The sequence below is a fragment of the Palaemon carinicauda genome, chromosome 14 (genome assembly GCF_036898095.1).
Source record: "Palaemon carinicauda isolate YSFRI2023 chromosome 14, ASM3689809v2, whole genome shotgun sequence".
Classification (NCBI taxonomy): Eukaryota; Metazoa; Arthropoda; class Malacostraca; order Decapoda; family Palaemonidae; genus Palaemon; species Palaemon carinicauda.
The window spans coordinates 4,308,144-4,334,733 of record NC_090738.1 but is presented as its reverse complement, the minus strand read 5'-3'; the positions used below and the strand labels follow the sequence as shown (position 1 = coordinate 4,334,733).

The window sequence follows — 26,590 nt, the reverse complement described above, 5'->3', positions numbered from 1 at the left end:
AACTTTACTCTTAATACACGTAGCGTATATGGTATTACAGTACAAATACATAAGTTTTCTCTCCTTTGACTTGACATTGTACAAAACTTTACAAATCTAATCTCTCAGGTGGCTTCCCTCTATTCATTCTATTGGGAAGTATTCGAACTTCATCCTGTACTGGTACATGAATAGATTCTGAATCTACATCTGATGGTTGAGCATCTTGGTTAGTATTTGATTAATTTGATCTAACTACTAAAGATTTTCCATCTCTAACATTCACGTGATCTACAGGATTTTTATCTAAGGGCTATAATTGATCAACATGACATTCAACAGTATTCTCACCAACTTGAACATCAATGTGAATTTCTTATCTCTCTTACAATTTCTCCTGGTGTCCACTTTTTTTGGAATATTGTATAATCTTACCATGGCATTAGATAAAGGGCAAAAATCTCTTGTGTGAGACTTCCTATTTTCTTACACTCTTTTTCTTCTAAATTCCTTTGCAAAATTGGATACAACATATCTAACTTACACCTAATCCTCCTCCCCATCAACAAATTTGTTGGTGCCACACCTGTTGTGCTGTGCAGTGTCGTTCTAGAAGACAATAAAAACTTTCAACACTTCATGTTATGCTTGAATGTTTGAACAAACCTTTTGCATCTCCATTCGTGGAAGGATGATATGTTGCTGAAAATGTGTTTACTATCATTCACATTACAAAACTCTTTAAACTCATGTGAGGTAAACTGTGGATCATTATCAGTTACAATTCCTTCCGGAAAACCATGTGTAGAAAAAAGTTGCATTAATTCTTTTACAGATGCATAAGGTGTTGTTGTCTTCATTGGAACTACTACTGGCCACTTACTGTAAGCGTTTACAACTATCAAAAACAAATAACCTAAAAAGGACATGCAAAATCTATGTGCACTCTTTGCCATTGATACCTGGGTAGCTGCCATGTGTGCATTCTAGCAAAATGGACATTGTTCTGTTGCATAACACAATTCATACAATTTCTCACAAATTATTCAATATCTCTATCTACACCTGGCCACCAGACAAAAGTCCTTGTAATAGGCTTTGATCTGACAATGCCTTGGTGATCAGCATGTATTTCAAACAAAAACTCATTCCTCAGTGAACTAGGAATAATCGCGCATGACCCCTTCATCATACAACCTTGTGTTATGCTCAATTCACTCCAAATATCTTTAAATGGTTTACAATTTTCCTCACCTCCACACAAGTCCTTACTTGTTATTAAATTCTCTAGAACCTTACTAAATACTGGGGCTTTCTTGGTATTGTATGCAATATCCTTGGCTAGAATGGGTACATCATATACTTAAACTAGCAATATACTGTCATCATACTCTTCTGGTGCTTTGTTAACTGGAAATCTAGACATGGCATCTGCATTACGCATCTTTGATGTTGGACGATATTCTGCATTATATCATAAGGATATGTGGGTAACATAATTGCCCAACGTTGTAGTCTTGTAGCTACCAACGCAGGTAAACTTGTTTTTGGACCCAATATTGCTAATAGAGGTTTATGATCTGTAACAAGTGTGAACTTTTTCCTTCCATAAAGATACATTTGAAATTTCCCAACTTCATGCACTAATGCTAAACCTTCCTTTATCTATTTGAAATTAATATCTTTCTGTCTTGTTCAATATTTTAGAAGAGAAAACAATTGTTTTTTCTGTTCCATCTGACATTACATGAGATAAAACTGCATCTAAACCTATGTTTAATGAGTCACTTACTTATTCAACTGGTAAATCCATTTGATAATGTACTCAAATTGTAGGTGTTGTTATTTCCTGCTTGGTTCTTTCTAAAGATTCCTGACAATCATTTGTCCAATTCCACTATACATCCTTATTCAGCAAGTTATACAATGGATGTGCGATTGTAGATAAATTCTGAATGAATTCCCATAAAATGTTACTAAACCTAAAAATGATTGCAATTGTTTAACATTTTCTGGTACCCTTGTTGATTGTACTGCTTTAATTTTCTCTTTAATCTTGTGAATATCTTTACCACTAATTACCAAACCCAAGTATTCCACTGAATCAACCTCTAAGATACATTTGCTTTTATTTACTCTATTATTTTCCTTCAACTTCTTCAGAACTCCCCATAATATTTCTCTATGCTCTCTTTTATCTTTACCAGACTAAAATATCATCTATGAAAATGAATTCTCCTTGCATTCCTGAACAAATCTTATTCATATTTTTGTTGCCATATAGCTGGACTACTTTCTACTCCATAAGGTAATCTCTTTGACCTATACAAATCTAAGGATGTATATACTGTACATAATTCTTGGGAATATTCATCCATGGGAAGCTGTTTAAATGCTTGTCTAAGATCTATCATAAAAAATACAGTACATTCTGACATAGTTGCAAACATGTCATTCGGATTTGGTAATGGGTGTTGAGCTACCTGTAATCTCAACATAACCTAACCTGACCATTTCCCTTCACAATAGGAACTAATGGTGTAGCCCAATCTGAGTATGTAACCTTTTCCCATGAACCGTCACTTTCTAATGCTTTTATTTCTGTTTCTACTGCATTTTTCAATGCATATGGCACTGGTCTTGTAGCAAAAAATCTAGGAGTACTATCTGATTTCAAAACTAAAAATTGCTTTTTTGGGCTCAAGCCACGACGTCCTGATGGAAGGTTCCTTTAGTAGCTTCCCAAGGGTATATATGACTACAGTGATATTCCCAGAGAATCAAACCAAAGGTTTCACAGAATTTTAACTTCTGGCGCGAGTACCCTTAAGATTACTCTCAAGGGTATCGTATATAATCAGGGGACGTATTCTTGACACGCCACATGGCAATCTGTACCCCGAATAGCCTTTACGCTTCGAGGGGGATACGTGGCAGAATTAGAAGGGTAGCTGCAATAGAGGTTACCCTGGTTCCCCTACTACTATCGTATCACAACCACGCCAACTCCCTCTGGCGGTCATTCCTTTATTTGTAGCGACTCGCTATGGTGGTGTTCCCTGTTGATCTGACATTTTCGATCGATTTCTAGGAATCTTTATGCTTTCTACGGCTTCTTTCTCCATCCAGAAAGTTGAGTATTTATTCTTTACAATATGTATTTTAGTTCCAACCTCACAATGCTATTAGTGTAATTATTGTGTTTGGATCTACGCCGGTCATCGGTGTCGCTATAGGCGCCGTCGTTCATAGGGCATGCGTTATTTAGTTAGCAGAACGACATTCCCGGTTTAAATAGCATTAATTGTTATTATGAAAGCTATTTAGGCATTTTATATTGTAAAGATATTTATATGCATAATTTTCCCTTTTTCTGTGTCGATCGTATATGTCAGAGTTTTGGTGATTTTAGGTAACCGAGATCTCGCCTTGTCAAGGTAACCCATCCTAGACAACATATACTTTCGACATTTCCCCAGTTACCCTTGTGTTTCGGTTATCATTCATTGGAGATTGATATCTCCTAGAATTATATTAGCCGTTACTAGTCTCGAATAGAAATTTATGGGTAATCTCTCTTCCCTCTGAGAGTAGCCTTAGGCTATAACTCTCTGCGTCGGCCTTGAATTTCGAATTCAGGCATGACTAGCCTAGAGTTTTTCTGTCTCATCCCTTAACAGCAGACGGCAAGTTTTGGGATTCGATCAGAACCTCAGAGTATTTAGTCTTTTGTCGGCAGTCGGTCGGCGGGGTGATTGTATTCCCCTGCCGGCTTAGCTGCCGGCATAGGATGCTAGCCCTCCCTAGATTACACCTGATGTGGTTGCATGATGCGGCCACCTTCTCCCTGTGGTCTAGTAGACTAGTCCTATGCTCGCAGACCCTAGGCTGTAGAGTAGTATACTCTTGTGGCCTAGGATGGCGCCGGCATTGGAACTCTGTTTCTCCCTTGTTGAGAGGAATGGCATGGACTGCTGTCCCCTTAACTGTATTAGCACCTCCTAAGCTGGAGAATAGAAGATTCTCCTGCCGCTTGGGGTTGTGCTGTTACTGAACAGAGTTTCTTCAAGGTGTGTAGGTCCGGCAACATTGCCGGCCCCTCCCATATCTCATATAGGACCCTTCCCCCCCCCTTTTACGATGGCTGAGCCATTGTCTTTCCTGAGCCGGCGTCCTGCAACCTTACTATTGCCAGTGGGTTGCCGGAGCCGGCCAGTCCCCTCTCCTCAGCTGAAGGCTGTCGGCGACTGACGGCTTCCGGCGGCCATGACGGGTGTGGGTGGGAGGTCCCTTTTGTCACCAAGGTTCTCCAGTTCTCCCTTGAACTGCTGGCCACAACTTCTGTTGTCGGCGTGTTGCTCTGGCCGGCAGTAGACCGGCACAGATAGGTACTGACTCAGTCGGTAGCATGCCAACTGTACTAGTGCTGCCGGAGGCTGGCCTACAGTGGTATGCCGGCAATAGTACTGTGGCTAGATGGAAGCCTGAATGTTACATTCTCCCCTTCCATTTGAACCTTCTTTTCGGAGAAAGTCAGTAAAATTAGACTTTTACATCCTTTATTACTGTATACATACACAGTAATAGATAGCCTTCACTCCATGCTTTCTCTCTCTCTCTCTCTTAATTAGCATGCTAGATGCTTCGGCAAGAGCTAGCTAATCCGGCAACATGCCGGCTGAACTACAGTATATGTCTATACAGGTAGTCAGTATATTTGCAGTAAAGTATATACGGCAGATGGAAAACTAATGTATATATTATACTAGTAGTTATTTCCAATATATCTTGGGTATCCCTGCCCAGGTATTTGCTGAACCCAATCCTATATTAATAGAATAATATTTCGTCAATATTCTGATTTGAAATCAGTTTCCATTTACCCTACAATATTAAATTTCGTAAAGGGCCGGTGGTGTGACACCTCTAACCCTTAAAGGGGAGAGCCCTTATCTCCGAGTTTCCCTGATCAGGAAACTCCCTGATTTAATATTGTAAGGGAGGTCACAGCAAATAGATTGGTTGGGATACACAAATATATGTCTTTTATCTTTTCTAATAAAACAGCAAGTTCAGAATGTAAATCCTTCTGAACATAAGGACCTAATACAGTAAGGGGTGTTGACAGTCTGGCCAGACCTGAAAGATGTCTATCGGCAACTTCCAGTCAGTCACCCCCTCCCCTTCTACCTAGGATCCAAGTTACAGAAGATAACATATATCCTAGACAAGATTCTCGTTGGACTAGATTTAGTCCTAGGATCTTCACGGAATTAGCAGACATAGTCAAGCGAAACCAAGCCTAGAAAGAGTTCAGGCAACAATGGCCCTGGACAACAGGCTGGGGTGGACAGCACCCGAAACGACTGTCTATGAGCATCCATGGAGATGATCCGGCCCCGGAACATCAGGGATGCAAAATAACTTCAAGAAGTCTCGATTCTCTCCAGCTCAGGGGCTTCAATATTTTAAAAAAATCATTGAAACCTGTGGTCACCCTAACGCTCCTTTCCCTTGGGGATGCAAAAGGAGATCGCAAGGTCTGTCAAGAGACTATTGTAATCAGTCAGGATTCCATGATGCTAACAGGGAGGAGTTTTGAACTCTCTCTAGTTCACGATAATGACAGACCCAGTGCTATGTGCACAGCTGTAAGATGCATTAAGAGGCTGGAGAAGATACGCATCAAATGCTCGAAGAGATCTAATAGGACCAATGATGGTCATTCCCTCTTTGCTTACCCTACAATGACCAAAGGCCACGGGCCCGTAGACCATTTTATCCCTGTAATGGTTGGAGAAACTCTCTCCACATAGATCAGACCTCCTCAGGCTGATCTGGGGCATCGAAGCGATAATGAGGCGTCAAAACTGTGGAGGATAAGGGACATCTCATTTTATTAGGGAATGTTAGCCATCCCTTCCTTAAGGGAATGGCGCCTATCAGCAGCTCGTTTATAAATGATCCGCAAGGTGCCAGCGGATGCTCTTCTCGGGTTCAACCCAATAGAGTTGGAATGGTACATGGATGCAGACCCATTCCCTCCCAGATGGGAACAAGTCCCAGAGCTGCAGATCGTTCTCTTCATCACGAGCATCATCAAGATACTATCTCGATATATAGCCCCATATGAGGATCCTCTAGTGGAGGTAACAGACATCATGTCTCTAGAATAGAAGTGATGGACTTAGAAATTCCTGTTCAGCCCATCAAATTTCCTCCGGAAGGCCCTCTACATGCTGAGACCCTTCCAGGGAAGAGGGGCTCTGTTGGCTCCCAGGACTAAGGCTGAGGCTGGTCCTAGTTATGCACCTAGGATTATCCAGGAGGTTCAGAAGTTTTCTGCCTTCGATTTATCTCAGTACACCTGATCCCTTCATCTTATGAATTCCTTGCCCTTAACAGCTAGGAAAAAGACTGGGATCTCAATAGCCAAAATAGAATTCCTTGAAGAATACAAGTCTAGTCAACTAGAAGACAATACGAGTCTTCTTGGGAAAAGTAAGTTGCTTTGTAAAACAATAGGGACCGAAAGCAATCTCATGATCTTCTGCCTGTCCTCTGTCCACCCCTATATTCAAGGTCTGGCGGCCAACAGCATGATGACCTTTGAGAAAGGAGGCAGTGTATCCTTTGATACTATGAGAAGTCTAGTTCTTCGGCCTTGTCCCCATATAAACCCTTGAGTAAGCACCAAGGGTAGGGCCGACTTTGCGAGAGAGGTCACTTGATTGGATCTTTGGATCCATGGACCAATATCTATGTGCAAGTCAGCCCCGACTAGACCTCTTCTATATGCCCTTTAAACGGATCTGACGAATGAAATCTTTAATAAGATTCCAAAAACATGTGCAGGCTTAGGCCTGCAGCGCCACTAAAGCCCATCTCATGGTCTTTGGACAAGGTCCTACATTATGCCTCACCTGTGAACAATGAGGATTGTTCCCTCAAGGATCTAACCTAAAAGGTTATTTTTTGGTTCGCTATAGCCTCTGGGGATGAGGGCCACATTAAGTGGGAGAACTGCATCTCTTTCCTGATCCAACCTTTCTCACTAAGGACGACCTACCCACTAAGAGGTGGGGTTCCTGGAGAATCTGCCCTCTGAAGGAAGATGTCTCTCTAGGTCTGCTAGAGTGTCTAAGGTCTATCTTCATAGAACTTAAGACTTCAGGAGAAACAGCTCTTTACAGGAAAAAACTTTGGATCAAACTATCCCTATAACTGAGGACGAAGCTCACCTACCTTATTCGCGGAGTGGATCCTGATAGTATTCCTGCAGATAAAGATCCGAGAAAAGTTGCTTCATCACTGAACCTTTCAGTGTGTGGACTTCAGCCTCTTCGCTCATTTACTGATCGGAGGTTGTCCAGTCGGTCTTACAGACACTATGCTAAGCAAGTCTATGGATTGAAGCATTATGTGGTGGCGGCAGGTGCTATTTTGGACCCTGTCGTCTAGCTCTGCAATGAACAGTAAATTGATTGGGACTATCAATTAAAAGGAGAAGGGGTCAGCATTTTTTTCGTTCGACCTCCCTTTGAATAAGTGTTGCCATGGTAACACCAAATCTGTTCAGAATCTCAGGTGTGAAATTATACGGATACCACTAGTGCCGTGTGTACATAGTACACAGTGTTGTTAGACTATTTCATGTACAGAAATTATAAAGAAAAGTCTTGTTAAAAGAGCTTTTCTTCAGTCTGAGAGTGGCACTCATCAATTTTCCCCTTTCAAAAAAGGGAACATTAATTTCTGTGTATGTCTCTTGTATAATTTCCTTATCATGCTTCATTCATTTAGCATGTAGTCATTTACTAGGAATAAGTGTCAATTAAAATACAGTTGCGTCCTAATTCGCCCAACAATTGCATGTTTAAGATGCCAGAGTTCCTTGACGTACTCATGTAAGTATTTCTCATATCATTGTATGCTTGCAAACAACGGATGAGGACACTGATATTGGTTCCGCAATATATACAAGCCTTGAGACCGTTTGTATTCTCAGTGTATACTTATGTTTGTTCATACAATATATGCTACCTTGAGGACCCTTTTCTAACGTCTAAAAATGACTCTTCCCTGCAGGGGGCAGGAAGCAGGAAGCACTAACATTGTTATGCTTAGTGATAATGACTGATAACGGTAACGTCATTTGTCTCAATTGGCCTTTTTTGGCTGTAGAAATATTGTTCCAAGGTTAAGGCACTGATGAAAATCCACAGATACATTAATTCTCTGGTATGCTTCCATCAGAACGTCATGGCTTGAGCCCAAAAAACGGATTTTGAGTGAAGCGAAAAATCTATTTTTGGGTGAGATGGCCATGACGTCCTGATGGACCCACCCTTCTTTTCTATGAAAAGATCTTCATGGTTTCCCTCCCTGAACTACTGTATCTGTAGCACCATGCTCAACGCTACAAGAATGACCGCCAGAGGGAGTTGGCGCGGTTGTGATACGATAGTAGTAGGGGAACCAGGGTAACCTCTATTGCAGCTACCCTTCTAATTCTGCCACGTATCCCCCTCGAAGCGTAAAGGCTATTGGGGGTGCAGATTGCCATGTGGCGTGTCAAGAATACGTCCCCTGATTATATACGATACCCTTGAGATAAATCTTAAGGGTACTCGTGCCAGAAGTTAGAATTCTGTGAAACCTTTGGTTTGATTCTCTGGGAATATCACTATAGTCATATATACCCTTGGGAAGCTAGTAAAGGAACCTTCCATCAGGACGTCATGGCCATCTCACCCAAAAATAGATTTTTCGCTTCGCTCAAAATCCGTTTTGCGTTCTTTTCTGTAGCGACTTTGTCTTCAAATATGTCTTGAAAATCAGATAGAATATCATCTATAGACACTCCATTCTTGTGTTCATCTTGTGTACCTATAACCATCAAAATACTAGAGAAATCTAATTTTAAATATTGTATCCAATCCAAACCTAGTGAAGTTTGTCCTTTACGTTTTAACTACGGTTAATGGCATTCTCTCTAATTTCTATTTTTCATTCTGTACTTCTACGTTTGAAGCACCTTTTACCTGAATATCATTACTATTATAACCTTTCCAGACTCTATTCGTACCTTTTAATAACAAATTGGGGATGGTTTTAGCAGTTTTCTCAGACATAATTGATACATCAGCTGCTGTGTCAACTTGCATTATTATTGGTTTACCATTTATGACCACTTCTTTCAATATGTGTTTGTTTGCATCTTTGTTGACAGAATTAATGCAAAACGCAAAATCTCTTTCTGGCCTAATCTGATAATCATTAACATTTTCGGCATTATTCTCTTGGCCTATAGCATCAACTGCTGCATTTATTTTCTTTATGTACTGCTTAGGAAATCTACAAATGTTTGTAAAATGGCCATTCATTCTACAATTTGGGCATGCCTGTCCTGTAGCAGGACATTTTCTTGCTTCATGTGCAAAATGATCAGTTTTACCACTTCTAAAGCATTTGGGTTTTTCATGTTGTTTCTGCATATATGTCTGAATCTGATATTTGTGAACATTAGAGTTGGGCATTTTCCTACGATTAGGCTTTGATGTATTCTTTTGATTCTCATTGTCTTTCAACTTTGAGCCAATCTTGCGAATTTTAGAATTTTCCATTTTATTGCTTGTAGAATTACTTATTATATCATTTTGCCCATTTGGTGTTTCTAAAGCTCTGCCTATTATCAATACCTTCTCTAGTGTTAATCTTGATCTTGCAGTAATTTTCTTCTTAGCTCCTGTGATGTGCAATGAGCAATAACTTTATCTATGATAACATTTTCTTACTCTAGAAATTCACATGAAAAAAGCTAAATTCTTTAGTCTAGTCAGAAATGCATCTGAGCTTTCATTTTCTTTCTGATAAGCCTGTGATGCAAATTGATACCTTTCAAAAAAATATTTAACCTGCGGTGCAAAATATGTGGTAAGAGCCTTAACTGCAGCTTTACTTGTATCATTGGTAGGTTGCAGAGTTTGAAACACTTCCCGAACCTCTCTACATGCTGTGCGGAGTAATGGAGTCTTCTTCTGTGCCTCTTTCATATGACCTAATGCTTCTAAATATATCTTAAATTTCTCACACCACTGTTGCAATCGTGTTGAACAGAATTGTGTTCAGCAACAATGCTGAAGTTTTCAGGATGTTCTATGTTCAGAGGCACTTTGAATTCTTACCTGGATTAGGTTAGGCTAACGAAATCTACAAAATGAACTTGTAACTTCCTAAGAAAATTTAATTCTAAGCTAGTTCCTATATTAATTGCACTTTTTGTACCGTAATGCAACCAACTTTAATAGTTCTACACTTTGTGTTTCATGAACAACGAATTCTGGCTTACGGTAATTATTTTACCTTTGTGCCCTGTCTACTGGTAACAAATTTTAATACTACCTTGCTTGGTCCTTACAAACAAATAGAAATTTTTGATGTTGGCTTCTCTCTTAACATCGACCGTGTTAGTAGCCTAAAGTTATGTGTTCCTCTGGTTGGCTGTAGTTTCCTGCTGCATGGGGTTGCAATCTTCTAGTTGGCTCTTCTGCTGGTGCATCTTATGAGTGAATTTGGTTCCCCATGGATCGTCGCCAAATGTGCTGCATTCACTACAGCATAACTACATGATATCAGCTTACTCACCTGAAATAATATTAATAGCCACGAATTAGTGTTGTACTATGTCCCATCCTCATTGCCAAAACGTGTTTTTTTTTTCACAACAGCATAATTACTTGATATCAGCTCACTCACCTGAAATAATATTAATATCCATCTCACCCAATATCGCTGATTCTTCTAGGTAGGGTTTAACCCTGGGTTGGTTAAGTTCCAAAGCGGGTACGCCATTACCAATGTGGTACCATAAATGAGACCTCAACTTTTGGACCATATAACTTCCTTATTGATAAATATATTTAAAGTCCTTAAGTTTCTTTTTTAACAATATTCACTCCTCAATATTATGTTAAAAGTAAATTAAAAACCAATCATTTTAAATTTTTTATTTGGAAAATTTAGAAAAATAAGTATATAAAAGTATAAATAAATAGAAAATAATCTGTAGAAAATATTTACATTATACCTAAGTAACTTTGGCGAACTGCATAATAAAGTTGAATGGCATGGCAGCATTCATGCCTATTTTCAAGGTCATAGGCTGAAAAACACCAAATCTGTGACAGGGGTGAAAATGGGCACTGGCGTGGCACTCGATGAAGGCACTGGGGTGGCACTCATTGAAGGCACTGGTGTGGCACTTGTTGAAGGCAGTGGGGTAGCACTTGAAAAAGGCACTGGGATGGCACTTGAAAAAGGCTTTAGGGTAGTATTGATTGATGGCACACTGGTGGAGATGGGGGCCTTCCCTGATGGGCTCCTGAAGGGGGTCAAGGTCATGAGAGGGTCATCTACTATGTTGTCGTCACCATCGTCGCATGGTACATGGTAACCTTCTTCATAGGGAATTGTATCCTCTTCTTGCTTTGAAAATGAGAAGAAAAGTGAAATGGAGGCTCACTTTCTAAAGAGGTGCTAGATGGGGTCGAATAGGAGAGTGCTGAGTGGTAAAATTTGTTTACACTTCCCTGGTCAATGGTGTCCACCTGGGGCACGTCACCATATTTCTGATAAAAACACGTGTCACCAGCACACTCAATATTATTAAAATCACTAAGAGATTCCAAAATCTCGTTGAGTCTTTTCCCAGAAGGGAATTTCTTCTGCATTTTGCCTACCTGAAATTTTTTTTTTTTTTCCCCTATATACTTGAACATCCGGCAGCCTAGCACAAAGATGGCAGCATCACTGCATAGCGACACTATTCACCAATGTTCAGTGAAAATCTCTTTAACTTTCATTAATATCACTCTGATATATTTAGCGAAATGTAAAAGCATACGAAATTGAAATTTCAATACAGTTTAGTATTGTGGTACCAAAATTGAGACCAAAAAAGATTTGAAGAGCTACATCTCTGCGAGTATCTGAAGCTGCGACTTGTGCGTCCTACCCATGTTGTATCATAACAAAGTCTTATGCGGCGCACCTCGAGAACGACCCCACATACAAAGCAACAAGATGAAACCTGGGAAAAGTTGCTTTGCGCCTGCGCCTGGTTCCAAATTTGGGGCCTGTTAACTTACCCAGGGTTGATACGTGATATTGTTAAAATACATTTAATGTGCTAAATGCTTACATTACTGGTCAGTTCTCAATGGCTTGTGACTCTCAAGTTAGAACATCTGTGTAAACAAACTCTTGTACAAAAATATGAAATTAACAAATGAGCATCACTCTCAAAAGACTGGATCTTACTGTAATACAAAAGTAAGAAGAATCACATCCTATTTTTGATGTAATTAATAAATGATTAAATCCTTCATAACATACACTACTACACTTATACTTAATGTCTAAATATATTCTATCAATGCAACACTGCAATATTACTCTTAATACACGTAGTACATATGGTATTATAGTACAAATTCATAACAGTCTTTTGTGAATGGCTGTCAGCCTGGAGAAGCTCCTCTTAGCCGAAGCAGTGAAAGGCTATCGCTCACCCTTGAGCCAAACCTTTAGAGTAAAAGGACTAGACCATTTCTTGTCTTGGGAATTATTAATGGTGATGAGGAGGTTTGAACAATTATGCTTACCAAAGGAACTCAAACCACCATTGTGGAATATCACCAGACTTCTAAGCCCCTGAAAGAGTGGCTTGCATGAACCTTTGTAGCAAGCATCATAAAAAGATACTGTGTTTTTGCTTGCCCTGGCATCTCATTCTATTAATCATTCTGAAAGGTGAAGAAAGGTATCCTTTACCTTCGTCCTTGAGTTTGTTGCGTAAACTCAAAACCCTGCCGTGGATGACCCAAGGTTCATGACCTTCTCAATTTTATCTCTTAGTGATGTGACCAATGATCTCCATGATTTAATTATTTGTCCTGTGAGGTCATTAATACTCTATCTAAAGCTAACCAAGTCCATGCTCGCAGTAACTATCGACACCGCATTATAAATTTTAATAGCCAAGTTCCAGCTTTGCTAAAATAATTTTCCTATTAAAGGACTGAGGTTTTTATAGTTAAAAAAATACAAATTACTTTAAAAAATGGTCATTTTACTTTGCCTGTTTTTAAAGTTACTGTTCATGCTGCTATAATGCTTTCCTGTGATATTTAAAATAGTATGAATGAAAATAAAAGATTTTAAGGATTTGAAAAATTACCAAATATCTCACTCCTGTATTTTTAATTTTTTTTTTTTGATTGCTATGGTAGGTACTATGTCCCTGGAGTAGAACGTGTCCCTTGGGTGGGTAAGGAACGACGAGCGTTAAGCAGAGCTATGGCAAGCTTCCCTCCGACTGTACGAACTGTCATGTCACATGCACTCAGGCCTTTGGAGACACTTACACTGGTTGATGTAAATGATGGGTATGTGGTGACAGATAGTTCTGCTTTTTATGTTAATAAAGATATTTTGCTTGTAATAATTAACCAGGAAAAACAGAAAACCCAGACCATAGGTATATAAGGTATATAGAGATAGTAGTTAAGAGTATTGCAAATATATAATGTGTACCAGAAACAACAATATCCAGAAGACAGTGTTATATAGGTGTGGAAAAGTACAGTAGGGGTATCAGTAGATAAATCCAACGTATTCACATACAATAGCATTTCTGAAAGGTGACAATGTGATTTATGACGAGAGCAACTAAAGTATCTGTCTCGACACAAGCTTTGAGTCTGGGTGTATTTGAGACTGATAACAGACATTTATATGATGAGTAATGCAATTTGAAATTTTTTTTTATAGAACTAATTCTTTATGAAAATACTATTTTTTTAGTGAAGTTCATTCTTTACTAGAATTCTGTAAATTACTACCATTCTTTACGTCGGTTTGACTTACGATACAATGTATATATATATATATATATATATATATATGTATATATATATATATATATATATATATATATATATATATATATATATATATATATATATATATACAGTATATATATATGAATGCCCACCCTCCTTCCCACCTATTAATGGAGTCAAGAGGATAGGATATTAATTGCAACTTTGAGACTTGTAGAGTTGGTAAGCCTAGACCTTACCTCTAGTTACCATTGGTCTATAGATATTGCCTTGGCTGGCAGGGGTCATGGCCTCTTGAATGGAAGAACAGGAAATTCCTAGTTTTGGAGGTAATGTTACTGTTGAGTTGGCTTTGGTGACAAAGCAATATGAACATGAAGAGAGTAAAGAAATAACAAATTTTATTGAAATTCCATATTGATAAAGGGGTGGACTGGTTAGTAGTGGAGAAGGTGTAGAGCTGAGCATCCTGATCACAAGGTGGCGAGCGGCTTCAAGAGCTGGTAGAACACATCTTCGATCCTCCTGGTTTTCCAACTCTGTCTCTGCAATAAGAGAGGCAGCAATTGCCACTAACCTCTCTCCCTCTCGAAGACATGCTGTGATGCATGCTTTCAACAACCTTTTAGCATCAAAGGTAAGAAGATCGGAAAGTAAATACATATCAGGTTTGCCTGCCATTATATAGGATATAGGAAGAGCCCCAGGCCTCCATTTGGCAGATTATTTGATTATTACTTTAGGGTGGACATTATTTCTATTTAGTTTTCCAATAGGTATGTGTATATGTATTTATATGTATGCATATCTATATATATGTATATGAATGTATGTATATGTATTTGTATATGTATAAATATAGTGATCCCTCGCATATTGTGGTTCACTTATCGTAGCATCATTACATTGCAGAATTTTGTATTTATCCTGTTTAAATCAATATTGCGGTCTTCTCATTATACAGCTGTTTTTTGCAGGCTGATTTGTATTCATGTTATTTAGTATTTTAATTATTTTTGTGTTGAAATAGTAATCTTCAAGGTTTGAAATTAATACAGTAAATTAGTAGATAGAAATACTTTAAAGTATTGCATTATATAGGATTAAATAAGATATGTTAAAAGAAAATTTGTACCGTAACGTAGGTGATACAAAGAATCCCGCAACTGTATGGAAAACGAAACTTGGGAAGAATGTTAGAATGGTCTAGTTTTTCCAAATAATTTCTTAGATGATGCACTATTGGCTGATAAAAATAATAAAAAAAACACACACACAATCACAGCCCTCTGTTCAGTGTCTGATTAGGAGTATGACTGGAAGATCACACACAAGCTAACTACTGCATACAGAGCACCATGTAATCCAGTTCACTGTTACTCATACGTATGCAACATCTCTTCATATCTTTATTTGTGTTGTGTTTTTTGTAAAATTGGGAATTATATTCGTGTAAGAACAAATCACAAATTATCAAAGCAATTTGTGTTTTTCCTAGCTATAGAAACCTGAATCCTTTAGATGATACTTCCCTCCTTAACCATCCCTCTCAGCTCTTAGCCAAAAAGTCATAAGTGAAGAGACTTTGACAGGTAAGGGATGGGGCTCCTCACCCTCTCTCCTACCTGTCACTTAACTGTTCGTTAGACAATTGAACAAACGTCCAACTTTGCGCTGAAAACATGCTCCCTACTTATAGGACTTATGACTCTATTGGTAGGAAAAATACAAATTATATTAAAATTTGTGATATATATATATATATGTAATATGTATATATATATATATATATATATATATATATATATATATATATATATATATGTACATATATAATTATATATAAATAATGTTATTATAATTTAGAGTATGTGTATTATATCATATCCGTTTCCAACTGCTGCCATCTTTCATTGTTACGATAATTTAATTTATCCTTCCAGCTTCAGGAGGTGTTGATAAGAAGTGTGGAGTCTGTCCTGAAATGGTTAGGGAGTGAGGAAGAGCCTTGGGTGGGGCCAAGGCTAAAACTTTACTTGGTTTTAGAAAATGACAACATTACCTTACAACCCAATGAATCTGAGCTTTTTTCTGCATTTATGGATCTCTTTAAGGAGGTAACTTGGACTAAATATATATTAGTACCTGATATTGATATCTTTAAAGGTGAAAAGACAGGGAAATGGTGTTGTATTTCTATCAATAGAGATTTTTCCTTTTTCTTCACTCCTCAGCTGGATAAATGCGTTCAGTTATATCGGGGTACCTGGGAAGAACCCCAGCCTCCGAAAATACCTAAGTGGCGCCAAAAAGCCGCTACTAATGGTGCTTCAGAGGGATCAGGCGAAGCAGCACCGTTACTAAGACCTCTTGAGCCCAAACGGGAAACCTTGGTGGTCACTCTCTCCGAGCCCCAGTGGGAGGGTTTCAGAACCTCGCTCTCCAACAGCATTAAACAACGATTCAAAGATGCTGCTGAATTCATCTCTCAAATAAGTAAGTAAATTTTTATTTGTTCTGGCACTATAATTAAACAATTTCGGTCTTTACAGTGGAATTATATATTTGTGACAGCTGAAACCAGCCATAAGATTTTTAAGTGAGGTGTATAGGGTGTGTTCTAATAGACACCAACATATAATTTTTTCTTTATTGTGCTTACCATATAAAACTTTTCAGATGGTGTATTACATATGAATTGAAATGAATAATGAAACAAATTAATATCTTAATATAAGCCTCGAAAAATGGATAATATGATTAAAGAAAGTTAGGATATGATAATATAATACAATCACAATGATCACTTAAATCACGCTAGAATAAGTAGTTCTGTAAAATAGGGATTAACAACTTAAAATGTTAAAAACACTAACGTAAACAACAATCTATGCTTCCAAAATGTTGAACCCTTCTTGGGGTTTCCCAGGAAAGAAATTAACTTTCCGAGTGCACGAGGTGGACTGAGCAATGTGAATGGGAAGAAAGGATGGTAGCGTTCATTACAGCACCCCACAACACAAAATATTAAAGCATACAAAATATCTATCAATTATCATTATATAAATTAGAAATATCGAAGAATGCAAAACATCTATCAATTATTATTACATATGGTAGGAATATAGTATTATCCATCTTAAAATAGTAGGCAATTGAAATCTTTACATCTGTTATTTGAGCACTTTAACAGTATGGAGCGCTATATTTCCTATACCCCCCTCCCCCACTAATCCACTGGTTTGATTATTCATCACTGGGAAATATAAAGAACTAATTACTGAATTAAAAATAAAACTTTCCTTGATTCAAAATGCACAAACCCCTGTTCAATGGAGTATAATGACAACTTTATAAATCACATAACACTTGAGTTATCGATCACACTTTCATTGCACTCACTTTCCAGAAGAAAACATAACTTGTAAATGAGTCGCAAGTATTCTCCGGATTTGGTTTTGATCCTAGCCTTTCCCACTAGACCACTCTAATCCACCACTACCTCCAGCATTTTACCCAGAGGCCAAGAACCTTGAGGAACGTCTTCCTCCATAACCATAATGATGTCGTTGATGACGAGATTGCATCGTTTTGAGTTCCAGCGCTGTCGCTCCTGCACCAACGAATCCAAAACTGGTCTGCAAGATACTTCACCAGGCGCCATTTTTGCTTAACATACAGGTCTTGCTGTTGGAATACACCTGGAGATGTAACTGGTCCTTTCAATGCTAAGATGTGACCTGGAGTAATAGGCTACAAATCATGGGGATCCTCTGATGATCTAGTGAGAGGCCTGCTATTTAAGGGGGCTGGCCGACTATTGCCGATATTTAATGACAGGACTTTGACATTCATACCACTTTATAAGGTGACTTAGGCCATCTCCAAACTGTATAGGAATTTTGCCTCTGACCTTCGGTTTTGCGACGCCAGAGTGATTTATCCTGAAAATGAGTGTTTTTCAAATTCTATCTGCTCCCTTGATAATTATTACTAAAATCTGGGATTACTACCCTATATAGACCTGATATAGACCTCCAATAATATGAAGCGTTTTTTACTAAAAGTATATTTTCTTTACCAGATATGAATTTTTTCATTATGGTAAAAAATAAACCATAAAAAATCAGGGAAAAAATAAAGAAAAAAATATGAAACAAAAATTGGGAAAAAGGGGTTTTATTTCATTGTTTTATAATGCATTTCTAAGTTACATATCAAATTTCAATGCTCTACCTTGGAAACGAAGGGAGACTATTGAATTTGAAGGTCAATAAGTATAGTGAGCCTACGGGCCAACCAAGGGAAAGGCCCGTGCCAACAACAAGTGTTGGCTTTAATACCCCAACAACAAGTATAGTTTTGAGATACAGGCATTCTAGGTTTTTCTTTGTATTTTTATAAAGATAATATTAATAAATCATGATTATTATGAATTTCATGTTCTTTTTTGGGTGTTAATAAAAGAAAACAAAGTTATATATCCTAATCTAATCATAGATGAAGATCCTTTTGCTCAATATCTTGCTTCTTTCGGCTCCTGTGAAGCAAGGCGGCCGCTCCTCTATCCAAAACTCTCTCTCTCTCTCTCTCTCTCTCTGCACTACCAATATTACCCTCTTCTGAACTCTTAATAGAGCAAATTTTCTTCTTCCTTATGTTAGCAAGAAGTTGAAATTGTCTTTTCCTCTTTGAAATGATAAAATTCTTGCGGGAAACGAGAAAAACGTAAAAATGAATGAATGTCAGAGGGCGTTCAAAGTTTTTCTTTGTATTTTTATAAAGACAATATTAATAAATCCTGATTATTATGAATTTTATGTTCCTTTTTGGATATTGATAAATGAAAACAAAGTTCTTTATCATAATTTACTCATAAACGAAAATCCTTTTGCTCAATATTTTTCTTTTTTTGCTCGTTTCAGGCAAGGCCATTGCTTCTTCATCCTAACAACTCTCTCTCTCTCTCTCTCTCTCTCTCTCTCTCTCTCTCTCTCTCTCTCTCTCTCTCTCTACACTACCAGTATTACCCTCTTCTGAACTTTTAATAGAGCAAATTTTCTTCTTCCTTATGTTAGCAAGATGTTGAAATTGTCTTTTCGTCTGTGAAATGATAAAATTCTTACCAAAAATGAAAAAAAAAAACGTAAAAATGAGTGAATGAGTGAATGTCAGATGTCAAACTCAGGCATGTACTCTCTCTGAGGTTTGTGGTAGGACTGAATGATGAAGGGTGTAATACTACATCGTATATGACTCGTGGAAGTTATACAAATGCCATTGTTCACAATTTATTTTACATTGAAATGTAATAATTATCAAAATTTATGATAACAAGAGAAATACTGCATTTTCTTGCAGGGAACAATGTTTATGGTTTATTGAGTTACTTTACTAATTACCCTGTAACTCTGAAAGAAAGAGCAATTTTGACAAAATATTTTGTATACACATTCTCCATTGCCCTATGAAGCTCAGTGATTTGTTTCAGGATTTTGTATTTTTCTTCCTATACCCGCAAATATTGGCATTCTGGCCGGCCCTGTGACGGGCCGAGAGAAGGTTGTTACTCAAAGGTAGGATGAAAGCAACTGAGTCACAACCTTCTCTCAGCCCGTCACATTGGTGACCCCAGAGTGACCAATGTGACGGACCGAGAGAAGGTTGTGACTCAGTTGCTTTCATCATGCCTTTGAGTCAACCTTCTCTCGGCCCGTCACATCATATACATAAACTCCAGGCAAAAAGGGCATAAAAGACATAACAGGCAATTTCATGTTCAACCAACACCGCACCCATTAACAGTTAACGGTGAGAAAAACAGACATGTTATTTCAGGTCCTTATCAGTGCGAGGGGAGAGCGAAGATACAAGCATAATATATACACAAAATAAAATGTCGTTACTATGTACGATCGTGTGACACATAGTAGGTACATGGCTCCCCCCCTAAAAATGACATATTATACATGTTAAATAGGGCACCATGATCTAGAGAGGCGAACTGTAGGCAGGTCATCTGGCAGGAGATAAGCAGGTATTAGATGATCAATGGAGACCCAGTCTTCTTTGCCACGAGTGTTTAGTAGAAATGCTTTCGGACTGCATCGGATCACAAGGAAAGGGCCCGTGTAAGGGGGCGTTAGCGGTGGCTTGCCAGTGTCGTGGCATAGGAAGACGTGCGTTGCAGAGTGCAAGTCTGTCGGTATGTGATGCTTCGCTGGGGGCTTGTAAGTCTGGAGGCATGGAGTAAATTTGCCCACGACATGACGTATGCGCTGGATATCGTCGGAGGAGGTTGCAGAAGGAAAAAATTCGGCAGGGACGACCAACGGGTCGCCATACATCATTTCAGCTGCCGAGATGTCGAGGGCGTCTTTAGGAGTGGTCCTTAGTCCTAGGAGGACCCAGGGAAGCTGAGTAAATCAGTTGGAATCCTTGCAGTGGGAAATCAAAACTGCTTTGATGGTGCGATGAAAAAGTTCAACCATTCCATTGGCAGTGGGGTTGTAGGCAGTTGTCTGATGTAGGGTGATGCCCAGGAGATTCGCTAATGATGTCCATAATTGAGAGGTGAAAGTGGTACCCCTGTCAGAAGTAATATGCTCAGGGATACCAAATCTTGCAATCCATCCTGAGAGTAAGGCAGATGTACATGAGGCGGACGTTGCAGTTTCCTTGGGAATGGCTTCAGGCCAACGAGTGGAGCGGTCGATGAAGGTAAACAGTTAATGATGTCCTTGTGATGTGGGTAGGGGGCCTACAACGTCGATATGAATGTGGGTGAAACGACGGTGAGGTTGAGGAAAGGTGCCCACTCCTGAATCCGTGTGTCAATGTACTTTGGAAGTTTGGCAAGAAGTACAGGCACGGACCCAATCATTAGCATCCTTAGAAATGCCGTGCCAAATGAACTATGCTTCAGCAGCTGTGCAGTAGAACAGCATGAGGTATGTGAAAGGCGTGTTGAAATCAAACACCTGTCAGCGCATGGGAGCAGGAATCCAAGGTCGCGGTCTACCAGCACTGACATCACAGAGGAGGGTGGTGTTGGAGTTGTCGAAGGGGATGTTTTCCCAATGGAGGGATGTGCAGGATGTCCTACATGCTTGATACTCTGGATCCCGTCGTTAGGCTTCAGCCAAGGCGTTGTAATCCAATCCCAGTTGAACGGCAGCCAACTTGTTTCTCGACAGGGCATCGGCAACGAGATTCATTTTCCCAGGGATGTTTTGAAGGGTGCAATTGTATACAGCCACGGCGGAGAGATGTCAGCGTTGACGGGCGGACCAGGCGTCAGACTGTCGAGTTAGGGCGTGCACCAGAGGCATGTGGTCTATGCGAATGACGAAGGGCGCACCTTCTTAGAAATGGCAAAAGTGACGGACAGCCAAGTGCACCGCCAGCAATTCGCGATCGAAGGTAGAATAACCCGATTCTGCCTTGGACAGTTTTCTGCTTAAGAAGGCCAATGGGCGGAGAGAGCTGTTGACTACCTGTACGAGTACTGCACCAATAGCGACATCGCTGGCATCGATGGAAAGAAGGAGAGAGGCATGTGGGATAGGAAAAGTGAGAGCTGCAGCAGTTGATAGGGCCTTCTTTGCATTGGAGAAGGCCGCTTCGTGAAGGGGACCCCACTTCAGGTCTTTTGGCTTGCCCTTGAGGGAGGCGTAGAGGGGAGAAAGAGTGGCGGCAATGGCTGGCATAAAACGGTGATAATAGTTGATCATGCCCAAGAATTCCTGCAGAGCTTTGACGGTTGAGGGTGTGGGGAAGTTCTGAATGGCTGCTACCTTCTCAGGGAGGGGATGCCCTAAGAACGACACTTCGTTGGCGCCAAAGGTACACTTGTCGTACCGGACTACAAGGCAGTTTTGTTGCAGGCAGTCGAGCACGATTCGCAGGTGATGGAGGTGTTCCTCTTTTGAGGAAGAGAACACAAGTATGTCGTCCACATAACATACACAGAAGGGGAGGTCCCATAAGATGCCATCCATGAGACGTTGAAAAGTGGCCTCAGCATTACGAAGGCCAAAACAGGAGTAATTGAAGGTGTATGTACCAAACGGAATGGTGATGGCAGTCTTGAGGATGTCTTCTGGGTTCATAGGCACCTGATAATACCCCTTCAGGAGGTTGAGCGTGGAGAAAACCTTTGCTTTGTGCAGCTGGGAGGTCACGTTGGCGATGTATGGGAGGGGGTAGTGATCTGGTTCTGTTTGCATGTTCAGGCCCCTGTAATCCCCGCATGGATGGAGGGAGCTGTCTTTCTTCAGAACAATGTGTAAAGGTGACGACCATGGGCTGGAGGCCTTTTGGCAAAGGCCCATTTCCTCCATTTCAGCGAACGTCTGTTTGGCGGCTGACAATTGTTTTGGTACCAGACGTCTGAATTTTGCGAAGACTGGGGGTCCCGTTGTCTTGATATGGTGATAAATACCGTGCTTGGCAAGAGCCATGGGCGTTTGGTGAAGTTCTGGACAGAAAACTTCTAGGTACGACATGAGGAGGTGGGCGTAGGCATCCGTGGGTGCGCTGATGTGGAGAGCAAGGTTGGAGGGGGCGGGTTGATGAGGTGTCGACAAGTACGAGTCTGCGTTGACCAATCGTTGGTGAGGGACATCGACCAGAAGGTGGAAATGAGAGAGGAAATCCGCACCGAGGAGTGGAAATGTGACATCAGCAACGAGAAACTTCCAATTAAATTTGCCGTTCCCAAACGATAATGTGAGGTTCTTGTAACCGTAGGTGGGTATCGCAGATCCGTTGGCAGCTACCAGGTAGACGTAGATAGACTACGTTGTATCCTGAAGAGTTCCCTTGGCTAAAGAGAACGACAAGCACCCGTGTCTACCAAAAATCGCACGCCCATTCCTGCATCATGTAAAAAGAAAAGATTAGAAACACGGGAGGCCACCGCCACGAGCGATGGCCTACTTACACATTTTTTGGCCACTGACAATCCTTGGTACATTTCTTCGCGGCTGCCCCGAATCTGTAGTGGTAGTAGCAAAACTGCGGCCGATGGGAGGCAGTAAGTGGCTGTAGAAGTCATTGGTTGGGGCGCGAGCGAGTGGTGGGTGATGGGTGGCTTTGTCGCTGCTTCGGAACATCATGGGGTAAGTGTGTACTGTATGTCCTACAGCATTCACGTCAGCTTCGGTTGATGTTGAATAGTCATCCTCTTTGTCAGGAGTGGAGGCGTTGATGGAGGTCTTGAAGGTCGTGAAGTGGCTGTCCATAAGGGCGTCGGCATTGGTCATCAAGTCCTTTATGGGTAAACTATCGACATCGGGTACGGCAGCGCGTACAGGCTCGGGTAAATGGCGTATCCAAAGGGCAGGAAGTAGGTTCACCTCACGAGGAGAGCCCTCTGCGGCAGGTTGCTGGTGAGCGATACTGGTCATTTCCCTGATGGTGAGCGAAACCCTTTGGTCCCCCAACGGTTGTTGAGAGAGCTGAAAAAGCTTTGCTATATGGGCAGCTGGTGATGGCGAGTACTGCTGCAGAAGGTATGTTTTGAGGGCGTCATATGCTATTTGGGTGTCTCCTTGTTCACAAAGCCAGTCGGATATTTCCGGGAAGGTGTCCTCGGGTATCCCCACGAGAACATAATCTGCTTTGGTGGTTGAGCGAGTCATGCCCTTGATGCGGAACTGGACTTTTGCGTTCTGAAACCAAGCAAACGCCTCTCTGCTGGCGGACGACGAAAGTTTCAATGGAGTGGCGCCAACTTCCGTGGAGTCCACCATAGTACCAATGACAGAGGGGCAAGGGGGGTGGGTGGAAGGCGAGAGGAGCGAGTGGACTTCCGGAGTGGCCAAGGGAAGGTTGTGACTCAGTTGCTTTCATCCTGCATAATATATACACAAAATGAAATGTCGTTACTATGTACGATCGTGTGACACACGGTTGGTACAGTCCCCTTAGGATCACTTCGACCTCGCACACTAGTGTCCAAAATTTGTCTTCATTGAGGGCCTGATGTTGAAGGAGTGGGCCAAAAATATGACAGACTAATCTTATCTGGTGTTCCCATACTCCCCCAAAGTGGGACACATATGGAGGGTTAAAGATCCATGTGATGCCCTTAGTAGATAAGTCAGCCACAACTTGCTTACTAACCATCTCCTCTAACTCCATCCATAGCTCACGCTCTGCCCTGATAAAGTTACTACTATTGTCGAAACCAAGGATTTCAACACTGCCTCGTCGGGATAAGAATCTACACAAAGCGTTGATGAATGCGACCGTGTCCTTTGAATCCACTACTTCCAAGTGCATGATGCGAGTGTTGGGGTATGTGAATATAACACTATAATGATTGTGCGCAATGTGTCCTCTCTTTACCATGAAGGGCCCAAAGCAGTCAACACTTGTATTTGTGAATGGTGATTTTCCAGGTGTGACCCAATTAGTTGGGAGTTTGGACATTTTCTGATTCATTGGTCAAGCCAACAAACGTTTGCAGATAGCGCACTTTGAAGTAATGCTCCTTACTAGCGTACCTGCTCCAATGATCCAGTATTTTTGTTGCAGTTTTGACAGAACATATTTTTGACCAGAATGTCCAGAATCTTCACGAATCTTTCTCAATAAAAGCTTGGAAGCAGTCGATGTCTCGGGTATTATGATTTGATGCTTGGTATCAAATTCCATCTGGTTCTTATTCAATCTGCCCCCTACCATTAGTAGCCCATCTTTGGCCAAGAAGGGGTTCAGTCTTGCAATTTCATGGTGAGAGGCAGATTTCTGGTATTGGCAGGAGTAGATGGTGTGTCTCCGATTTTCTTCAGTTCTGATGCGAAACTTTCAGCTTGACCAGCTTTGAATATTGTCGTCTTGCTGGTTTCAAGCTCTTCAACACTTAGTTTATAGCCCAATTTTAGTGACAAGCCCTTTTGTTTTGCTTATATGCTGTATGGGAACCTTTGAAGTCAAGCTATTTTACAAAAAAGCATATCCAGAGAAGAGAACCTTTCCAGAATGAACCTTTCTGCTGCTTCAGTAATATTAACTAGGCAAGAAGTTTCTGCCTTTACTTTGGGGTCATTGCCCAACTGTGCGTTCTTTAAGTCTTCCGGCATTAGAGGCCAATGACATTCCTCTAGATGCAGAAATGCTGGGCCACTTAGCCAGATAGGACTATCTTGCAGTTTTTGAATTTTAGTTCCGCTGGAAGCTAGATCAGCCCAGTTTTGTTTTGTATCCATGTATTGCCAACATTTGACATCTGAAAGTTTGCGGATAGTGGATACGTGATTTGCGAAAAATATGGGATAACATGCTTGATTGTTCAAAATATACTTCAGAACTGAGTAGAATTTCTCCAATAGATAGAAGGAAGATGTGGGATGTCAATTTCATTCCTGAGCATCTGATCAATCTTGATGGCAACAACAGCCGCTGTTAATTCGAGTCTTGGTACCACCATTTGTTTTAGAGGTGAGAGACGAGCTTTGCCGAAGAGTATAGTATTGTGTACTTCATTTGTTTTGTTGGTGAGCCTCAGATAGGATACTGTGCTATATTCATCCATGCGGGCATCTGAGAAGTGATGAAGCTAGTATGTTTTTACTGTGTCAAAACTTACAGGAGAGAAGGCTCTCGGAACATGAAGTTTAACCAGTTCTGGTAACTCTTTCAGCCTCTGCCTCCAGAATAAGCTTTCTGATTCTTCCATGGGTTGATCCAACTCAAGACCTCTCTTGCACAACTTCTGGATGAGCTGTTTAGCTCGGAGGATGAAGGGCACTGCGTATCCTATTGTGTCGAAAGTTCCAGCCACCACTGAATACTCACATTCTTGTAGCAAAACTTCATAATCATATAATTCTTTGCATTTTAAAAGGCTTATGAGCCCGAATCTTGTCAAGATAACATCGAGTGAGGTCATGACTGTCCCCATACTGGTATTCTAACTACCCTAACCTTAATATATCCTACAGCTTGCTTTAAATATTTGCAAAATTGAATGCATTTCAATGCTTTCGCAGTAAGATGCTGCTCAGAAGTTAAGCCTACACACTGGATCATCCGTATTAGTACTAACAACATAGTCAAATGTATCAATAAATTTCCTATACTGAGTCATATCACCAGTGAAGGTGGGAATTTTGGTAAGTGACAACAATGTTTGACGTTGTTGTTCAATAATTACCTGTGTGAGCCTCTACGTTTGGTACAGAGACTCCTCCATAAGTGATTGGTTTTTAGCTACCATACCCAGAGGTATTGTGGGTGTCTGTGGGTGCTGAATTCTAATGTAGGTGAAGGGAGCGGTTAATGGATTGAGGCCAGACGTTTGTGTTGTAGTTGGAATCCCGTTTTTCAAAATAGTCTTAGGTAGTGGAACAAACGAAATTTCCCTATCCTTTGTAGTTTTGGTCATGGAAGTCTTTACTGGCTTGAAATTCCGAGGGGGTATTTTTGATCCGACAGACAGGCTGTTTGAAACAAAGAGAATACTCCCTGGGGCCTGGGGTACTGCCTGCACTACTTCTAGCTTCTAAAACTACTTCTGCTATCCTGACATTTTTCTCAGCTTCAATTTTCCCCATTTCAGTTCTAAGCACTTCAGCTTCTTCTAATTTACATTTGTTCATTTCCTGTTCTTGCTGATGTTTAATTATTTCTTGTTCCATTTGGATTTTCATTAATTCTTCTTGGTGTTTCATCTGCTTAATTTCTCTGTCGATTTTCGA

The 26,590-nt window shown here is 40.3% G+C and overlaps 1 protein-coding gene across 1 annotated transcript in view; it reads left to right on the top strand.

The window, feature by feature from the left end:
- The window catches only part of LOC137653847 (uncharacterized), an 829,144-nt gene that overhangs the window by 90,481 nt on the left and 712,073 nt on the right, over window positions 1-26,590 (top strand). The window contains exons 6-9 of the mRNA XM_068387498.1: window positions 13,272-13,427; window positions 14,310-14,520; window positions 15,827-16,000; window positions 16,118-16,379. Coding sequence (XP_068243599.1) covers window positions 13,272-13,427; window positions 14,310-14,520; window positions 15,827-16,000; window positions 16,118-16,379 — 803 coding nt within the window. The remainder of the gene's footprint in view (window positions 1-13,271; window positions 13,428-14,309; window positions 14,521-15,826; window positions 16,001-16,117; window positions 16,380-26,590) is intronic.